The sequence below is a fragment of the Watersipora subatra genome, chromosome 9, assembly GCF_963576615.1.
Source record: "Watersipora subatra chromosome 9, tzWatSuba1.1, whole genome shotgun sequence".
Classification (NCBI taxonomy): domain Eukaryota; kingdom Metazoa; phylum Bryozoa; class Gymnolaemata; order Cheilostomatida; family Watersiporidae; genus Watersipora; species Watersipora subatra.
The window spans coordinates 5,644,317-5,662,201 of NC_088716.1; the positions used below are offsets into that span (position 1 = coordinate 5,644,317).

General features: G+C 36.8%; 1 protein-coding gene across 1 annotated transcript; it reads right to left on the reverse strand.

The window, feature by feature from the left end:
- Positions 1-897: 897 nt before the first annotated feature.
- LOC137404517 (boophilin-H2-like) lies at positions 898-17,465 on the reverse strand. The gene is made up of 3 exons (XM_068090748.1): positions 17,360-17,465; positions 2,899-3,087; positions 898-1,044 (listed from the first exon to the last, which is right to left on the reverse strand). The coding sequence occupies exons 1-3, from the start codon at positions 17,446-17,448 to the stop codon at positions 1,008-1,010; spliced, it is 315 nt and encodes a 104-aa protein (XP_067946849.1). The 5' UTR covers positions 17,449-17,465; the 3' UTR covers positions 898-1,007.
- Between the last annotated feature and the right edge of the window lie 420 nt (positions 17,466-17,885).

Consider the following 17,885-nt stretch of genomic DNA (forward strand, 5'->3'; position numbering starts at 1 on the left):
TCATAATAAGTTTTTTTGTTTGCCCTCATTGCAGGCGTACTAAATTTTTGTTATTAGCTATACTTTACAGAATAGACTTTGTGCAAAACAATAAACAAATCGTGTAAATGAACGTTGCAAGTGTGCACTCCCTATCAGCTTGTGGTAAATTTACCACAATCTTGATCTATAAAACCAGTGAGATGGATTATGAAAATGAAAGAAGTTTTTGATGCAAACCAATATATTTGCATTCATGGTCTAGCCCACAAATTAAAGGGGTAAAGCAAAGTTTTTACACTTTTTCAAGGCCAAAGGGATGAGTTTGGAAAAATCTTCAAACGAATTAGGCAATTTACATGTATTTTACTGTCAATGCTCTTATAATGTAAATTCCTATAACGTAAACATTCCTGGCACGGATTGTTTATGTTAAAGGAGTGTCCACTGTAAATTATACATGAAAAAACCTTCCATGTTTTAGTAAGACAGTCTGAAGTAGAAATTTAGCTGTAAACATAATTGATTACCATCTAAGTGGAATACATTTTTGGCCATCCTGAGAAGCAGAATTAAAAGTGTTGTGTTATGGAAGATTTTTATAGGAAATTTAATCTCGCCACGTATAATGGTTATTTACTGTTGATAGAAAAAAGGACCATTGGTGCTTTTTTACATAGAAGCCAAAATGCTTAGAGCCAACGAGAAGGAATAAAATAGGCCCTTCCTTAACCAAGATTTGGTGCTTTATGTATTTTATAAAACTCACTGATCTACTTTTGACAAACTCAAAACCAATAGAAGCTTATTCGACAATTTAGTTTCTACATTCTATATTTGGCTCTAAATTACCTAAGCACAAATGTATAATCACAGCAACATTAAAAACATGAATTAATTCTTGTCATTGGTGTAAAGTAGTAATTAGATAAAAATAGAGCAACAATCTATTTGAAGTATAAAATACACGTATTTGATTAAACTTGGGCCGCTCATTTCTTTTTTGGGAGGATCAAATGTTGCATTCATCAGTTTTTACAGTTCTTTTCGCATGCCCTCAGTGTCCTATAAAAAACAAAAGCATGTGAATTATATGTCCTTACTGTCCTACAGGTATGTTGGTTGAAGACTAATTTGTTGCTTCATTTTTTCAACTTGTTTTATGTTCCAATAACTGGTTAAACCGTCTTGTGAATGTAAAGTGAATGTTAGACGTTGTTAACAAAAATGCATATAGTAAATATACTACCTCGTTTACTGAAGTAGTTTAAATTTTAATTTCAGAGTAATTATAAAGTAATTATAGAGCAATTATAACTTCATTTGAAGTCTTCAACATGTATAAATATTTACGATGCTCGGCGGAGTTGCCTATGAGTACAATATATATTATTTTAAAACTAGATTAGAGCTAGTAAAAATAACTTTACCTTTATATTAATTCTAATAATTTTGATCAAGCGCACACAAAAATGTTAAGGCTTTGATTGACTGTGAAAAAGCCTATGAAGCAATTGTCAAAAGTTATATAACTAATTTTTTTGTTCAATTGTAATGATGATGAAAATGTTTAAAAAACAGAATATGAGACTAGTGAAAAAAGAAGACCAGTGTCAGAAGCAAGTGTGACATGTATTAAAGTGACTCCTTATGAGCAAGGCTGTTCTGCATATGCCTAATCCCTTTAAGCAATATGCCAAAGAGGACCCAATATGAATACTAGGTTAAGAGTAGCACCAAGATAAACGAATTATTTTATATAGATAACATCTATATGTGTGCAAAGAAGGAGTGAGCCATTGATTTGCTAATAAAATATTTCTCAAACCTAAAGCAAATACATTTGGTATTGCAAATGAAAAAATGTGGAGTTCTAATTTTTAATAAAAACTGGGTTGTGCACACCAAAAGCCTGAACGTGGCAGCTAGTACCAGCAAAGATGCAAAAATGACATTGCAACTACTTGAAGGTAATGCAAAGTAGTATCAACCACAAAAGCGAAATACGTCACAAGGCTCGCCTCACAAATGATAAAAACGTTTGGGAGATCCAAAGATGCAAGCTCAATGGTTAGCCAAAGACTAAGTCACAGCAATAAATACATACATAGATAGAACCAGTAATGAGATATTCAGCAGATATTATAAAGTGGGCTTAAGAAGCCATCAAGAAACATACATAGTAGCTCACCAGCTGCTGAATTTCAGGAAGCATTATTCACAAAATCCGATACAGCTAGGTTATATTTGACTAAGAAAGATGGTGACTGGAAACCTAATATTGTGTGACTGTTCAAAAAAGAAGAACAGGGATGAAAGCCTATAAAGCTTCCAAGGTTACCATTGGCAAGTTGCTAGCCGTTTCCATGAATGCTGTAACAATTGAGCTGCACACAGATGTTGAGAAACCTGAAAGGCACAGCAACCCTCTTTATAGTTCTACTACCAACATGTATTTGAGCTTCGCAGCCTCCAACAAATGTATAAAGACTAAGTGGTTGAACCAAGGTGACCTAACAACAGCATTACAGAGTCGATAATCCTATCAGCGCCAAAGAACATGCTCCCAACTCAGCAACCCCAAACTCAGATCTATCACACTAATAATGATATTTATTACATTTTGAGGAAGCTAAAAAGTTGTAATAGGAATGTGGTATTATAATAATATATGTAACAAAAGTCAAATGAAATAATATTTTATCTCAAACTTACAGCATATTTCAGGAAACTATGACAGCACATTCTATAAGGTAATGAAATTTCATATCATGCTTGTTTCATACAATACGATATGATATAATGTAATGCCATGTTATACTATAACATACATTACAACACAATATGAGATAAATATTAAAACACGTTAATACAACATACTACAATATTATTTTGATATTCTTTGGTCAGTTGACTTACCTAAAACCTCGAAGAATTCGTTTAACTCCACATCTGCTTTGCTCTGTCTCATAACAGCTGTTACGGTAGCCTTCATACATCCACCTATTAGGACCTGCCACACAGTTGGCTGAGACATCATCAGACAATGGTTGACATCGCTTGGGCTTTGATGTCGATACGCATTGATTTATGCATTCTTCTTCAGTTCTAAAAATTGATCAACTAAGCTATGGAGCAAAATGTAAATAATTGTAAATGAATATTAGCTGTTCAAAGTGAAACAAGTTTTCATAAGAACTTTTGAAAGTTGATATGCCTTGAATAACGTTTTTTGGAAAAAAACTTGAGAAGTAATTGGCATACCTTAAAACTGTTAATCACATTTTTATTCAGCATAAAGTTTTCTTTTTTATAATATATAAAATAGCCAGTTTTACTAGCATCTTCTGTTCCATAAATATGGGAAAAATAGTCTGGAGAAATAACTTCTAAGTTGCTTTAATGACTGTGAACAAAAGTTAGTCTTACAGAACTATGTGATCACTCGTGCTAGCGGTGTTCATCAAAGTAAGCACTAAAACCTTGTAAATATAGTAGCTTTATTGTTTTGCCCTAAAAATGAAATGTTTTCATCAAGGCATCACAAGGAGTTATAAGTAGATTTGCAGAAGCTGTGTATTGATGCTCTTTTGCATTTTTAAAACTTGGAGTGGGAAGGTTTTTTTCAAATTTTCACAACAAAGCATTGATTTCGGCAATTTTTAAGCTATGTATAAAAACACTTTTTTTAGACCTAATACTTACTAAGAAAGCTCAGAAACTAAAAAAGGCTGTAAACAACGATAGTTGGGTTAGGGTAACTTGCTAGTTAGATTGAGTGATTGGAAGCTTTACTAAAACCCTGTGAATAGTTTAATAAAAAACTTATTGAGATTATAACAATATTCACGTTGATTGAGCTACTCCTTTCAAAACAATAAGAAAAATTAAACCTGCTGTTTAGTCCAGCAATTTTGTCTTTGTTTTTGATTACCAATATTCAAAAAATAAAAAAAAACACTGACTTTGGTAATGTAGAATTTATAATTATTTTTGTCTATCAAATAATTCTGTAGGAAACTAAGCTAAAGAATTATTTAGCCACTGCTGGTGATTGAAATGCAACAAACAAAGGAACAGCGTAATGTGAAAAAACTAATGAGAGAGGCTTGCTAATTTTGAAAGGTTAATTCACAACCAAGGCAAGATTTTTAGCGTTGCACATTTGAGAGTCTCGTCGCCGCAACACAGGAATTATTGCGATTGTTTACTTGACAGCAAGCCACTAATTCAGTAGTATAGTTATTGTAGTAAATGTTATTATTAATAAGTGAATCAAGAAAAATTTCTTCATACGATAGAAGTGAATTGAGGAGCATTAAAAAAAATTCTAGCAATTTGTTTAACCATATTTTTTGATAGCTATGGTGTTTTTGCAGTCAAAGTTCATTTGCCTTCATCTTTTTGCGAGAGATAAGATATTGTTGGTCGACTTTTGTTGGTTGGTCTGCTTTTGGACTACAACTCAAGATGTAGAATATGTTGAACAACATATTGTCTTCGCGAGCGTATTTGACGTTTCAGTAGTGAAGGAGCAAATAAGTGTGACAAAGTTTTTTGTGACATTAGGGAAGAAGTAATGGGCACCATTGAACGCTTGCAGACATTATACGGTAAGATTCTTCTTAGCAAATGGAGTGTCTAAAAATGAATCACAATTTTCAAAGTGACCTAACTAGTGTTAAAAATGCCACTGGATCTAGAAAACTAATGACCAGCCAAATGAGAAAATTTTGGAATTATGCGTTCCAAAATCTACGGAGACTGAACAATAATACACATATAGACATAGTAGCTCGTCAAGTGGATCAGTTTACACAATTTAATAAAAACACAATAGGAAACATATCTCAGCAACGTTTGTTCCAGGCTGCTCATGTATGGTCAAAAGCATAGAAAAGTAACAGTCTGCCAGGATTTGCAACAAAAGCAAGCGTTTGATTCTAATCCTATTGACTTATTAATCACACATGAAAAATTAAAGTTGAATCGATATGAGATTGAAACAAGAGTTCAGTCATCTCAATAAAAGCCACATTACTCTCCTTCCTACAAAAAACCTGAATTGTGTCGCACTTGTCAAGACTTTGCCAGTAACTTTTCTTTGTTTTAATTGACTGCTGTTTCGAAATTACATATCAGAAGGTACCACTGCCATGACAAAGGTACACATAGAGATTTCAAAAGTTCAACAAAGAGTAAACAATATCATACAAACTTGTGCCGTGTGCATCAATACACCTTCCATGTCCACAAAAGCAGAAATTCAAAGTAGTAGCTAGCAAAAATGATGTTAGTTGTAGACAATTTTCTATGTTTTGCGATTTATTTCCTCAGGGCTTTCACTTATTACTGAAAACCAAGTCTAGTCTAAAAAGAGTGCTTTTCATTGTGAATAGTCCGACTAAAATGAACAATTGGCTCAACACACTCAGATCACGCGGTTTTACATGCTGCCGGAAGAAGTGGCAGAGATGCAAATGTGAGCCAAATGTTTAGAAGAGTATAGCTGAAAATTGTGTGACCTTTGGCATTAATTACCGTAATAAAGCAACAGATATAACCAAGGAGGTAGAAAGCTTGTGAATACCTTTCATACAAGGAATTGATGAACCTATCATATAAGTGGCAAACATTGTTTAAATGTAATGAGACTTTCAGTCTCCAGCAGCGCACAATTTCTAGTTGAGCATAACATACTCTGTTTTTTATCGTGTAGTTTCAACCTGAAATGGCTGAAACTTACCATTTACTATTATGAAATGGCAAGTGCGTTTGTCAACCTCATATATTTTTATCTTTTATTTATATATTTTGTTGGTAAATACATTGTAACGGTTTGGTGCAGAAGCTGATACATATATGCATCTCAAGTACAATATTTTATTAAAGGTTGACTTGCAACAAAATTCACATTACAGTAATTTGATATCGAAATGTCTTTCTTTGCTGTGTTGTTGGTGAAAAATATGTAGAAATGTAATTAAAAACTTTTAAAAGCTCAAAAACAAACAGTTAATCGCAGCCATCACTATAACGCCGTAGGTTGGAAGCGATTTATTTCTTTGATGTGCTCAAACAATTTGGTTATTATTTTGACATGTGATGTTATCATGTAAAATTAAAGGCCAATGAAATGCTCAATTTCAAACGCCTTGCAGCACTAGCTTATGACAAACATTTCGGGTTCTATCGAAAAGCCTGTATCCAATATAGAAGCTCGCTACTTTACAGTTTCGTTTTAGCTTGATCTAATCATGTAGTCGTAATCGGATTATGTGACCCATACTTCCTGCCAAATAGCGCAAACAAATTATGCAGCAATTTTTTCTTATCACAGGTGACCAACAGCCTTGTTATGTTTATCAGAGGATGATAGCACTCCTTCGAGCCAAAGTTGGAAAATTAAATGAATTTTTTCATTTGGTTTTGAGATATCAGTGCTCAAAATGACAGCACTACAATGATGATGAAGTATACGTCTGAATACAACAGCCATCATTCTATTGAATGCAAGAGGTATATTTGTGAAAATACTTCTATGGATGAAGTTGCATGAAAATGCAAGAGGAAGCCATTTTGTTCATTAAAGTCCTATTTGAGCCGATTTGGAAAGGGATTCTAATCTACGGCGTTTTCATGATGGCTGTGATTAACTGTTAGTTTTTGAGCTTTTAACAGCTTGTAACACATTTACACATATTTTTTACCTTGAAAACAGCCGAGTAAGACATGGTGAACTTTTTGATACCAATTAGCTGTAATCTGAATTTTTTGGCAAGAAAACCTTTAAATCAACTTGGTATGTTTATTAAATCACTTTTGATTTTAGCTCAAATATATTACACCTCTATTTATGTGAGCCTATACAATAGAACCATATAATACAGTCAACCAGCACAAATGAAAGGGATCGGCAGATGAATTGGTACACATCAAGTTTATGGTAGACTTGCTGATACAGTGATAAGTTTACATACATTTGATCTACTTTGTAACTGACCAATCATGATACTCCCTTGATTTTTGCAAAATTTAATATTTATTGCTTTTTGCATGATAAGCAGCAGAATGAGAATTTGCCCTTTTATTAAGCTTATAATTTGCGATGATGCAAAGCTACACCATTGTAATAACAAGTCAAACAAATTTCAGCTAGTTATTAAACTGTTAGTCCTCAGTGGTGGGCTCCTGCAAAAAAACACCTGTATTGTGATTCTGCCATAATTGTAAAAAAAAATCATAAAATTTCAAAAGATCAAAATTTTGGATCAAATGCAAATTTATTAGCAAAGCTCTTTGAAGAAAAGCAAAACTTTGGTTTGCGACATTTTTAGTATGCATAATATAATAATACAGAATGTACATCATAAAATCGAAATTGTGTTGCAAAACTAGTTATGACTGCAAAACCTATGGTATAGGCTGTACTACTCCACAGCGTTTTGTTGCTGGCAAAAATGTTTTGAAATTAAGCTGGTGTGTGTGTAGTGTCTGACACGGAAGAGTAACAGAGTACTCAAAATGAAAGACAGCGGAGGTTCACATGAAGTAGTCACATGGTCAAGCAAAACTAACAAAACTAGCATCAAACTATACAATTCTCGGTTTATTGTTGCAGGAGGTAAACTGGTAATTTAAAAATGGAACAACTGTCTATGGAAAAAAAGAGACTACTGCATTGGCTAAAGATACTTTATCCAATCAAATGCAGGTTTCACGTTGCCTTCGCTAAAAGTGAGCGTTTATGAACTGTCACCTGTGGTTACTGTAACTCATTCCACCTGCAGGCTCTGTCATAGTAAGTATACTGTATCGCTGACCACACCTGGAGGTGGCACACCACACGGTAACACAGAGCATAACATACTCTGTTCTTTTATCGCATAGTTTTAACCCGACATGGCTGAAACTTACTATTTACTATTATGCAATAGCAACTGCATTTGTAAACATCAATAAATTTCATCTTTTATTTTTATCATTTGTTGTTAAATAACAATTTTACGTAGAAGCTGATACATTTAAGCATCTCAAGTACAACTCAAGTACTTTATTAAATCAACCTAGTATGTTCTGAGTTTGATTTTAACTCAAATTCACTACACCCTATATAATCCATATGAGCCTACAATGGAACCATATGACACAGTCAACCAGCACAGTTGACAGGTGTCGGCACATGGATTGGTACATGTCAAGTGTCAGGCACACTCGCTTACATTTGTAGTTTGAGAGATAAGTTTACATGCACTTATTATTCCTTGTAACTGGCCAATCAGGATCATAGAGTAATTTTTACAGTATTTTAACGTTTACTGCTTGTTTTATCAGGAATGAAAAACAGCAGCAGAATGAGAAGTTGTCCTTTTATAAGGCTTATAATTTGTCATTATAAAACGTCATTCCGATCTATAAAGATTTCGTATTGGCTGGGATCAACTGTTCATTTTTGAGCTTTTAAGAGTTTGTAATCACATTTCCACATATTTTGCACTTACAACTCAGCAGAATTAGACTTGGTGAATCTTTTGATACCAAATAATTGTAATGTGAATTTTGTTGTAAGTCAGCCTTTAATTGTGATTAGGGAAGTTGTTCCTTGGTTACCATCATAGTTAGTAACATCCACAATGCTAGGGATACAATCATTACCCTTCAGATTTAGTGACCGAGATACATGTACATAGCCAGCTGTAAAATAATCATTCTGTCTCATTTTTGACTTAAGACATACTTGCAAACTCATCATATTTAGTCATTTTCAGTTCAGCATGATATTAGTCTATTTATCTAGCCAAGGTCTGGCTCTTTGGGTGGGTGGGCTAATTGCCCCCCTCTTCTTTTCTACTTTTTATATAACAATTGAACCCTATGCAAAACCAATAACAGAAGTTCAAAAAAACATGAAAAAGCATTGTGTTTCATAAAGTTAAAATAATTCATAAAGTTTTAAATAATACGTCATTTACCGTGTGCATACGCTATACCGTAAATGATAGCGGATAATGCTGAACTTGCTATGGCAAGCAATGTATATCTCTCACTAACATATATATTCAGTACACAAAAAAACCAAATTTTAATTTCAAGAGAAATTATTCTTGATATTGTCTGGCAGAAAATGTTTGCCGTAACGAAAAAATAACCAAAAAAAATCGTATTTTCTATACTCAGGCAAAGAATATTTTATAACAGGGGCATTGTAACAGGTATACACAATGCTCATGTATGCATACTCATGCTGCTTGGCATTTGATAACGTTTATGACTAACACGCCTTTTATAGCTTAGTGGTAGGGTGTGTGGGTTTGAAAACTTGCTACGTTTGTGAGTTTAATGCCATCGGAATGCGGAATTTTAATTTTAACATTTTAATAGCTATAGCAGGACATACACATACATACACACAGACACATAGAATTTGAGAAATACATACTCATAAACATAGATACTTTGTAAATATATACAATGTACATATATATATCATACTGGGTGATATATATATAAATAAAAAAAATTGTTTCTTCACCCCGGATACCCCGTATGGGTGGTAAATTCTGCTCTAACTTGGGTCTCCTACCAGAGACCTGGGAGTTTGAGCACACACCTCAAGATCTTAGCTGTTCCCAATAGCGCACTTTTCTGCAACTCACCTGAGTTGATTGCTGTTGGTATTTGGGCAAGCCACAATACCAACAGCAATCAACTCAGGTGAGTTGCAGAAAAGTGCGCTATTGGGAACAGCTAGTATATATATATATAAAATTGTTTCCTCACCCCGGATACCCCGTATGGGTGGTAAATTCTGCTCTAACTCGGGTCTCCTACCAGAGACCTGGGAGTTTGAGCACTTGTTATGTTTCTGCACAGAAGCAATCAAATAGAGTATTAAATTAGAGAAATGTGGTTTATTGCACTCTCCAGAGACAACTGATTTGATAACAGAAAACCCAAGTATTTATATGTTTGGTTATAGAAAAGCTTTGTAAAAAGCTACAAGCATTATTAATAGCTATAATGAGACAGTACTATATAATATTAGCTTGTATAAAGCTTTAGCTAATAAGCATAATGTTTGTTTGCAAAGTACCAATAATACTTGGCACTTGCATGACACCTCCTCACTAAGCTAAAGGTTCTTTCTGGTTCTCTTAGACCTTCGGGGTTTGTCTCTGCTATACTCATCTCCATCAGGTAGACAAGGGTTGCGTGGTCTTCTTCTAGACGGAGGTTGCTCTGTTACAGTTGTAGGGGCTGGTAGTTGCAGTTTTGTCTCCTCTGTTATATCAGGTTTATCTCCAGGGTCTTGATCTTCTTCTGTTGAGTATCTTGGTCTGAGTTGTTCAACATGTCTTCTCCAAGTAGGTCCCTTTGGTACCACTTTGACATTGAGACTACGAGTTCCATATATCTTAGTAACAATGGCTGGAACCCATCTAGGTTGTCTGTTGCGTCTAGGTCCATGATACAAGGCATAGCATGGTGCTCCAAGATTGTAGCTGTGTATCTTGCTAACTGTCTTTTCTGCAGATCGGTTGACTTCTCTGGATTGATGAAACTGTGCTATGTGTGCGGGTGATGGCAATAGGGTGTCAATCTTGCATCTCATCTGTCTTCCATTCAGCAGCTGACTGGGAGAGTATCCTGTAGGAAGTGGTGTCCTTCTATAGTGCATCAGGAACTGTTGTAGTGCAGATTTAGGTGGGAGTGACGATTTCTTCATGGCTTGTTTGAAGGATTGTACTAGTCTTTCAGCTGCGCCATTTGTAGCTGGATGGTAGGGTGCTCCAGTGAGGTGAACAATGCTTCTCTCTTGACACCACTGCTGAAACTCTCCTGAGGTGAAGCTGGTAGCATTGTCAGTGACTATGGCGTGAGGGTATCCAAAGTGTGCGAATATCTCCTCTAAGATGTCTGTGGTAGCTCTGGTAGAAGTAGATGAAGTCCTGTGTATGCATGGATACTTTGAGTAGGCATCTATCATCACTAGCCATTGGCTGCCCATGAAGTTTACTGCATGATCTACGTGAAGACGACTCCATGGCTTCTCAGGTAGCATCCAGGGATGTATAGGATACTTCTGTGGAAGCTTCTGGTGTTCCGCACAGGCAGTGCACTGTCGGCTTGTCTCCTCTATATCAGAGTCAATGCGAGGCCAATAGACAGCAGTTCGAGCTAGCTTCTTCATTCTTTCCATTCCAAAGTGTCCAAGGTGAAGGATCTTTAATACTTCCTGTTGTAACTTGACAGGAATGACTACTCTGTTGCCATATAGAAGACAACCTTCAGTGATAGAAAGTGAATCAGAGATCTTGTGGAAGAGTGACAGCTGAGTCTCCTTCATCTCTTTGTTACCAGGCCATCCTTCTGCTGTGTAGCGCATTACTGTGGCTAGTGTTGGGTCTTTCTTTGTCTCCTTTGCTAGAACATTGTAGTCTGTAGCGTTGAGCTGTTGTCCAATAGTGTGAATAGTGCATACAGTATCAACATCATCCTCATCTTCTCTTGCATCAAACTCTTTATCAGGTCCGACTGGCAGTCTTGAGAGGACATCTGCATTTTGATGATGCTGGGTAGATCTGTATTCTATGGTGTAGTCATACTGATTTAGTACCAGTGCCCATCTTGCTAGTCTGTTGGCTGCTACAGCTGGAACTCCTTTGGTAGGTCCTAGAAGTGTGAGAAGAGGTCTGTGGTCAGTTACCAAGATAAACCGTCGACCATACAGGTACTGGTGATACTTCTTTAGAGCAAATATGATTGAGAGAGCTTCTTTTTGTATTTGTCCATATTTCCTCTGTGTGCTGGTCAGTGTTTTTTGAAACATTGGCTATTGGTCTCTCACTTCCATCAGGATAACGATGAAATAGTACAGCTCCCAGTCCAGTTTCTGAAGCATCACATGAGATTCCAATGTCAAGATCTGCGTTGAAGTGTGCTAAGACACTATCAGTTGATAGCATATCTTTCAGTTTGTTGAAGCTCTTTTCTTGTTCAGTGCCCCACTTCCAGGTCTCTCCTTTGCGTGTCAGTTTATGCAATGGTCCTGTGAGTTGTGACAGATTGGGTATGAACTTGCTGTAGAATTGTGTAGCTCCTAAGAAAGATCTTAGCTGAGTTAAGTCTGTTGGGACTGGCATCTGTTGTACTGCATCTGCCTTCTTTCCTTTAGTGATTCCCTTTGAAGTGAGTTTGTGTCCCAGATACTCTACTGTCGGTTGAGCAAAACAGCACTTGTCTTTTCTACATCTGAGCCCTCTTTCTTCTAATCTTTGAAGAAGTCGACGTAAGTTTTGTAGATGGCTCTCTGCATTGGCTCCACTCACTAGTATATCATCTAGGTATACTGCTACTCCTGGGAGGTCTTGTGTCAGTTGCTCCATGATTTCTTGAAAATACCCTGGTGCTGAGCTTATGCCAAAGGGCAACCTCTTCTGTAGTAGTACTCCTCGGTGTGTTGATAGTGCTAGTCGTCGTTGACTTTCTGGTGCCAACAATATTTGATTGTAGGCATCTGCTAAATCAATCTTTGTGTAGCAATAGCCTCCACCTAGTTTTCTGATTAGATCTTCTGGTAGTGGGATAGGTTTCCTATGTGTTTCTAGCTGATTATTGATAGTTTTGGAGTAGTCTCCACATACTCTGATCTTCCCTGCAGCTTGACCTGTTGTAGATTTGCGTACAGGTACAACTGGTGTTCCATACTGGTTGAATTGAGTTGGTTCCCATATGCCTTTAGCTACACCTGCTTCGTATGCTTGGTTGAGCTCTTCTGTCAAGGCAATAGGAACTGGTCTGGGTCGGCAGAAGACTGGCTTTGTTGAAGGTTTGAAGTTTATCTCTAGTTCAAAGTTCTTGAGACATCCTAGCTCGTCTTTGAATATTTCTGGAAATTCTTTGCACATCTCCTTACACTTGATTTGTAACCTCCCATCTGGCTGGTTCTCTGTGATTGTTGATACAAGGTTCTGTTGTAGCTTGTCATCAATAGAGATGCCTAGTTGCTGTATAGCAGTTCTTCCTAGTAGGTTGAGATCTTGTACAGCACTAATCACAAATGGTAGTCTGACTTCTTTCTGTGCATCCAATTGGGCAGTTAGCTCACATCTGCCAAGCGTCTCTATGAGATGTCCTGAGGCTGATTTGTAGTTAACTGTAGTAGGTTTTAGGTTTGGCTTTCCTAGCTTCTCCCATATTGATTTACAGATGAAGTTGTCACAAGCTCCAGTGTCCAGTTCAAGTGTGAAGTTGTCTCCCTCCAGTTTGATGTTTTCAGCAAGTTTCACCATCTTGGTTGATGTGCATTCTATCATCTTTACTGGTTTTCCTGCTGCAGATGATTTCTTTTTCTTGCATGCTCTTTCTATGTCACCTTGTTTAGAACAAAAGTTGCAGGTGGCTGCTTTGAATCTGCAGTCATCCGCTGTATGGTTAGTTCGGTCACATCTGTAGCATAGCTTTCCTTCCTTCTGCTTGTCAGGTGTAGAGTTGTTTTTCTGGAGTGGTTTGTATCTTGATTTCTGTTGAGCAACCTTGTTGACTTTAGACGAGTTTCCATAAACTGTCTCTTTGGCAACTTTAGCTGCTTCTTCTGTTTCCTGTGCTACCTGTATAGCTTTGTTGAAGTTGAGTTCATTGTCCTTGACCTTGAAGAGAGATTTGAGAACTGCTTCATTGTTTACAGAGCATATAAATCTTGTTCTGAGAGCCTCATCTAATGGATCTGTAATGTCTATGAAGGCACATGTAGTTGCATCTTGACGAATTCTGGCAGCTAACTCTTGAATAGTTTCTCCAGGTTTCCTCTGCATGTCACTCCAATACTTGTAACGCTCTCTAACAATGAAGCGCTTAGGGTCATACTGGTCTTTGAGAAATTCCAGTATTTCATCCATGTTGAGGTCGTTGATCTGCTTGGGTGTTGAAAGCTGAGCTGCCATATTACTAAGCTGCTTGTAGAGTGTAGGCTGTTGGTTGGTGAGAAAAGTGCCAGCAATCTTGTCTTGATGAATAGAATTTGCTGCAATGAAGGTGTTGAATCTGTCTATGTAATCTGTTAGTAGCTCTGCTGTTGGGTCAAAACCTGGGAAGGCTGGAACAGCGGTTGCAGCTGTTTCTTGTTTCCGTTGTAGGTTTTGTAGTAGTAGTTCCATCAGTTTCTTATTCTCCTCCATTCTTTCATCTTGCTGACGTCTGTATTCCTCTTGTTGCTGCTTGAACTCCTCATGCTGTTGTTGTCTATGCTCTTCTTGCTGACGTCTGTATTCCTCTTGCTGCTGTCTCTGGTCCTCCTGCTGCTTCTGCATTAGCTTGATCAGGTCTGCTACTTCTGCCATTGTAGTGGTGCAATTTTGCAATGCAAATCTGAACAAAACTCTTTGTAACTGTTCAAAAGAGAAATCCTTGTCGCCAATTAGCTTCTGTTATGTTTCTGCACAGAAGCAATCAAATAGAGTATTAAATTAGAGAAATGTGGTTTATTGCACTCTCCAGAGACAACTGATTTGATAACAGAAAACCCAAGTATTTATATGTTTGGTCATAGAAAAGCTTTGTAAAAAGCTACAAGCATTATTAATAGCTATAATGAGACAGTACAATATAATATTAGCTTGTATAAAGCTTTAGCTAATAAGCATAATGTTTGTTTGCAAAGTACCAATAATACTTGGCACTTGCATGACAGCACTTGTCTCAAGATCTTAGCTGTTCCCAATAGCGTACTTTTCTGCAACTCACATGAGTTGATTGTTGTTGGTATTTGGGCAAGCCACATTTTATGCGCCGGTGTTATTGCGCCCATCGCCCCAATGACTACTGGGATTACGGTTGTTCTTACATTCCAGCATTTTTCAATTTCTTCTCCAAGAGGGAGATATTTTTCTACCTTTTCTTTTTCTTTGCTGGCTATATTGTAGTCATTGGGTACTGCTATATCTATTATAGTAGCCCTCTTGTTCTCCTTGTCTACCACCACTATATCTGGTTGGTTTGCTAGGAAATGCTTGTCAGTTTGGATGTAGAAGTCCCAGAGGATCTTAGCGCGGTCATTTTCATTGACCTTACCAGGAGCTTCCCACCAATGTTGTGGTTTATTAAGGCCATACTCATCACATAGACTTCTATACACAATACCTGTGACATGATTATGCCGCTCAGTGTATGCGTTCTCTGCTAGCTGTCTGCATCCACTGATGATGTGTTGGATGGTCTCAGGTGCATCTTTGCACAGTCTGCATCTAGGATCGTCTCTAGTGTGATAGATTTTCGTTTGGAGTTGCCTTGTTGGGAGCACTTGCTCCTGGGCTGCCATGATTAGCGACTCTGTATTGGCCGTTAGGTTTCCTTTGTTCAGCCACGTATACGTCTGGTGAAGATCGCCAACCTTAGATATTTGTTAGTGGTAAGCACAATGAAGAGGTTTCGTGTGCCAGTCATCTTCCTCATCATCAGGGCATACTGTAGGTCCGTTGTAAGAGCAGCCGATTGAAATTCAGCTAGCAAATTATCTGAGATGGCCATGGAGGCTGCATATGCTTTGATGCTTTGCTCCTCTTCTTTCACTGTCTGCTGTACACTTTTGAGTCCCCTACCGCCATCTTTCCTATCAAGATACAATCTAATAGTATCAGATTTTGGGTGGAGTGCTCCATGCATGGTCAGCAGTTTACGAGTTGCTATATCTGTTTCTTTGATGGCTTCCTCAGTCCACTTTATTATGCCTGCTGGATATCTTATTACTGGCAGTGCGTAGGTATTTATTGCCATGATTTGGTTCTTGGCATTGAGCTGGCTCCGTAAGACCTGCCGAAGGCGTTTCTTGTATTCGGTAATGGCTTTGTGACGTACCTCGGCTTCGTGGTTGATGTTGCTTTGCATAATCCCTAAGTACTTGTACCCTTCTTCTATATCTTTGATGGTACCATTTGGCATTCTTAGGCCATCTGTGAGCATAGAATGGCCTTTCTTAAGAATTAGCCTTCCACATTTCTCAATACCGAAGGTCATTCCGATGTCCTTGCTGTATACCTGAGTGAGGTGTATTAGCGAATCAATGTCCCTTTCTTTGTTAGCGTACAGCTTGATGTCATCCATGTAGAAGAGGTGGTTTATCTTGGTGCCACTCTTAAACTGGTACCCATATTGAGTCTCCTCCAGCATATTGCTTAGAGGGTTTAGGCATATGCAGAAGAGCAGCGGTGATATATATATATATATATATATATATATATATATACATATATATATATATAAATATATATACAATGTATATATATCATACTGGGTGATATATATACATATATTTATATATATATATATATATATATCACCCCGTAATGAGTAAGCCTATATTTCTACAGAATTATTTTTAAACGAAAGTTTGATAAAGGGCACCTTATTCTGAGCGCCATTGTGTAGCGCTAACAACTGCAAAAGTGCAGGTCAGTGGTTCAAACAAAGTTCCAGACATGCGGCTCTGCTATACCCAAAGACTTATGGCAGAAGAGACAAATACATGAAATAGCGCTATGACTATGACGTGTATGGGATTAAAATTTTGTTAACTTTTCCAATTAAAGATTTTTTGGTTTTCCAAGTTTTAATGAATATTTTTTATTGTTAACTGTCTAAAAATTTCCACAAATTTTTAGTAAATGTTTTTTTCTCTACATTTTTGAAGATTCGAAAAATGGTGCAATTTTCAGTGCATCAGCTGAGATAAGGTTAAGTATGTAGTTATTGTTGTTTAACAATGGAAAAATTCCCTTAACATCAACGACTACATTTGCAGAGATAATTTAATTAACCATCAATAACAACAGCTTTCAAAATAAGCTTGTCAAAGTTCTTTTTTAGCAATTTTGAATATATGTTGAAATAGTTTTTTATACTGTCTTTTTAGAAGAATTAAAATAAGTTTTATATGCTCAAGTTTGCTTTTGATTTTTGTGTCTTTAGGCTTCGTTTGATTGCTGAGTTGTCCGCTGCTGCTGACGAGTTAAAACTCTACTGTTTCTATGATTTGGAGTTGTACTATAGTATTTTTAAATTTTGCAACAAATTCCTCAAAATAAAACTTGTTGAAATAGACTCAATTCTCACAGTGAATGTTTTCACACAGATTTACAGAAGTGAAGTGGCGGCAAATGCGTTCAGATTTTATTGTTTTTTATGATTTGAAAGGGAAGAAATTCTGAACACAATTGAAGCATGACAACACAGTGATCATGTTCAAGTTGGCATGAACGTAAAAAGCATAGTAACAAATCGACAAATTGAACTACTTTTAGACCAGCCATAAGGAAAGGTGCAGGAGCTCATTGTCAATAATTTCAAACTCAAAATTCAAAGTTAGCGTGTTGAGGTTTTCACCTACCCAAAGTTGTTTTCATTTGCTCCACATCCACCAAAGGTAAATGACACACATTTACCATCTTGACTCCCCCATCTTGTGAGGCTGGCCATACATGGTCCTGTCTCTAAGGGCAGCTGACATCTGTCAACACTTGATGGGACAGGTTGAATAGCAGGCAGGATATTCCGTGGCTGAGTTTCACGGCAAACTGCATCACAGTCCTCTTTTGACCTGCCAAAACAATATAAAAGTCAGTTTTCAGACTATTGAGTCTTTGGCTTAAAACTGATGAGGAAGCTGCTAAGCAGGGTAATATCCAATTTTCAGAATGCACCTGAGATTCGTAACAAGTGATAAAATAAATATTGTACAACAATAACAGTTATTTTAGGTATGTCAGATTTTAGTTTAAATATAATTATTCTAATGGATTACTCACTTAACTTGATAAATACCCAGTGTCTAACTACAGGACAAACAATCTAACATTGACCAAATGGCTTTGACAAACTACATTTGGCACTCCTTTAATCCAATTTTTCAATCC

What these genes read in the sequence shown, in the direction of transcription:
- LOC137404517 (XM_068090748.1), bottom strand. Translation starts at nt 17,448, where the DNA reads ATGGCCAGCCTCACAAGATGGGGGAGTCAAGATGGTAAATGTGTGTCA. An exon ending in GCAAATGAAAACAACTTTGG is followed by an intron (nt 3,088 to 17,359) that starts GTAGGTGAAAAC and finishes ATCAATTTTTAG; the next exon opens with AACTGAAGAAGAATGCATAA. An exon ending in CGAATTCTTCGAGGTTTTAG is followed by an intron (nt 1,045 to 2,898) that starts GTAAGTCAACTG and finishes TGTTTTTTATAG; the next exon opens with GACACTGAGGGCATGCGAAA.